This window comes from Lottia gigantea (genome assembly GCF_000327385.1).
Source record: "Lottia gigantea unplaced genomic scaffold LOTGIsca_189, whole genome shotgun sequence".
NCBI lineage: Eukaryota > Metazoa > Mollusca > Gastropoda > Lottiidae > Lottia > Lottia gigantea.
In genome coordinates this window covers 26069-28355 of record NW_008708354.1, presented here as the reverse complement: position 1 = coordinate 28355, position 2287 = coordinate 26069, and the positions used below count along the sequence as shown (strand labels likewise).

General features: G+C 33.6%; 1 protein-coding gene across 1 annotated transcript; it reads right to left on the bottom strand.

The window, feature by feature from the left end:
* Window positions 1–603: 603 nt before the first annotated feature.
* On the bottom strand, window positions 604–1824 carry LOTGIDRAFT_174263 (hypothetical protein; the record flags this gene model as incomplete). Its single annotated transcript, XM_009052594.1, has 1 exon — window positions 604–1824. The coding sequence occupies one exon, from the start codon at window positions 1822–1824 to the stop codon at window positions 604–606; it is 1221 nt and encodes a 406-aa protein (XP_009050842.1).
* Window positions 1825–2287: the final 463 nt, after the last annotated feature.

Sequence of the window (2287 nt, the reverse complement as noted above, 5' to 3'; positions counted from 1 at the left end):
ATTATTTTTTTACTGTGAGATAAAACGAACGATCCCAAATGACTAGGTGTTAGTCGTGTAGATTTACTGTCTTCGGTAGTAATCTCTTTTTCTTCAATTTCTGTTTCAACAATATATTGAGTATCATTAATTTTCTCATAGGTTTTAACGCGTGAATCAAAGTTGGCCTGTAAAGTTGCTTCATTCCATAAATGTCTAGTTGTGAATATGTCTTTCTGAATTGATTTACCATACAAGGAATTACCTAATAATTTCATGCAATTACTACCCACGATATTACCTTCTCGTTTATATTTATTTCTTAAATCTCTCAAAATTAAAACATAATCTCTATAGGGTGGAGTTTTAAAATTTTCTTCGTAAACTATACCATCTAATATTCTAATAATTCGTCCACCGGCTTTCACTATTTCTTGAATATCGACCGATGTTAAAACGTCGTGACAGAAACCATTTCTGAACCTGATTTTGTTACCCGTTTCCTTTTTACCTTCTTTATTCGTGAAAGTGATTTTATCTTTAGCTGGTATCGGTTGGAAGAACATGTTTTTGGGATAGTCAAACCACACTGTTAAAATAGCTGTTCTAGGTCTGAATTTTTGTTTATTGAAGAGTTTCACAAATTCTTTTTTCTTCTTCTGGTAGAAACGGTCTTCCACTTTCCGCTCTCGGATATTCACTGTCTAAATCCGACATGGCGGAAGCGTATAAACCGTTAGCATCAAATGCCATTAGTTTAGTATATTCTATTTTTTTAAGTCTCGAATGAACCTCCGTTTTGTCTTTTGTGCTTGCGCTGTATTCTTTGAATAAATCAATTATGTTATTACTTTCACTTTGCGAAATATATTCCTTTAATACGTTACAAATTTCATCCATTTTGTTCATTTCAAATGATTTTCTATTTGCAGAACATCTTGTTCCTTTAATAGATCGTCTGATAAAATTTCTTATAAAAGGATTAGTGTGCGAATAAACTTTTTCTACGTTTTCTTTTTCGGTATGTTTCGCAACCATTCTAGTAGTTTCATACCATTCTTCTTCCACCATTTCTTTATCGTAATGATATAAATAATACCAACCCTTTAAAGATAAAGATGGAGCCGTTAGATTATTGGACATATTCTGGTTTACAACTTCTTTCGTCACTTGGTTGTATTTTATCAAACAAGCTCCCAAACAGAGAGTGTCTCTCTTGGCGTAAGGTTCCCATTCGTGTCTCAATTTCTCCCAATTGTCTTGCGTGTATATAGCGATATCTACGTCGGCAATCTTTCTCAAATTCGCGGGAAGATTGGAAGAATTTCCCCATGCAGCCAAACTAGAGGATTCGTGTTGATAGGAACACGTGAAATTAATATGTTGTAAATAATTACCCTTTATTTCTTTCTGTCTTTTCCATTTTTTCTGTAAATCTTCATCCGTGTATGGATTAGATAAAGGAAAAGATAGAATTCCTCTGGGTGTTTTTAAAGGGCAATGCATTAGTTTTTTTGCATTTTTAAGCACGATCCAGTTGTCGAATCCACTGCCGTTATGAGAAATTAATATTAATCTCTTTCTATCATATTGACCTAAATATTTCAACATTTGATCGATGCAATCTGTACCTACAAATATTTCTACTACATTCATTAGTTTATCATAAAATTCTTCTGGAAGGGGATCTGATGACTTTAAATCTGGAAAGAGATTATTTATTCTGTTTAACATTTTCCTTAGTTTTTCTAAATTAATTAAAGTGCAGGCATAAGGATTTGCTCTTCGCGTGTCTTTTTCTGAATATGTTTCGCAATCCCAAGCGAATAACGCATCATCACTCATACTCGAAAGCACGTTTAGTTTGAGGGGTGAAACCTGTGTTACTGCGTTATCGTCTCTACACGTTTTCCACACCTGTTCGTAATTGTCTTCTGTTTCTTGAATTCCCAAACTTTTTTGGCTTCTTCTAATCAAACAGAAATGTGAGTTGTGTAAGTACAAAACCCAATCTAATTCATCGTGAACGTCTCTGGGGTGAAAATGTCTGTTTTTGGGATTATAAATTTGAAAAGAAGTGTTAAATTTCTTGTTGAATTCCTGTCATCACTCCTTTTCTATTTGCTTTTGAAAACCCGTTGATGTATTCTTGAAATTTACACGTTAAATCTTTGTTCAAAACACGATTGACGCATTTGATAAAACAGTGACCATCTGTAGGTATGAAACAATTTTCGCCTTCGTATTCATTTATCTTTTTAAGTAGATCAGTTCCTCCTCTACCAACTCTCGACCTTTTGATTTCTTG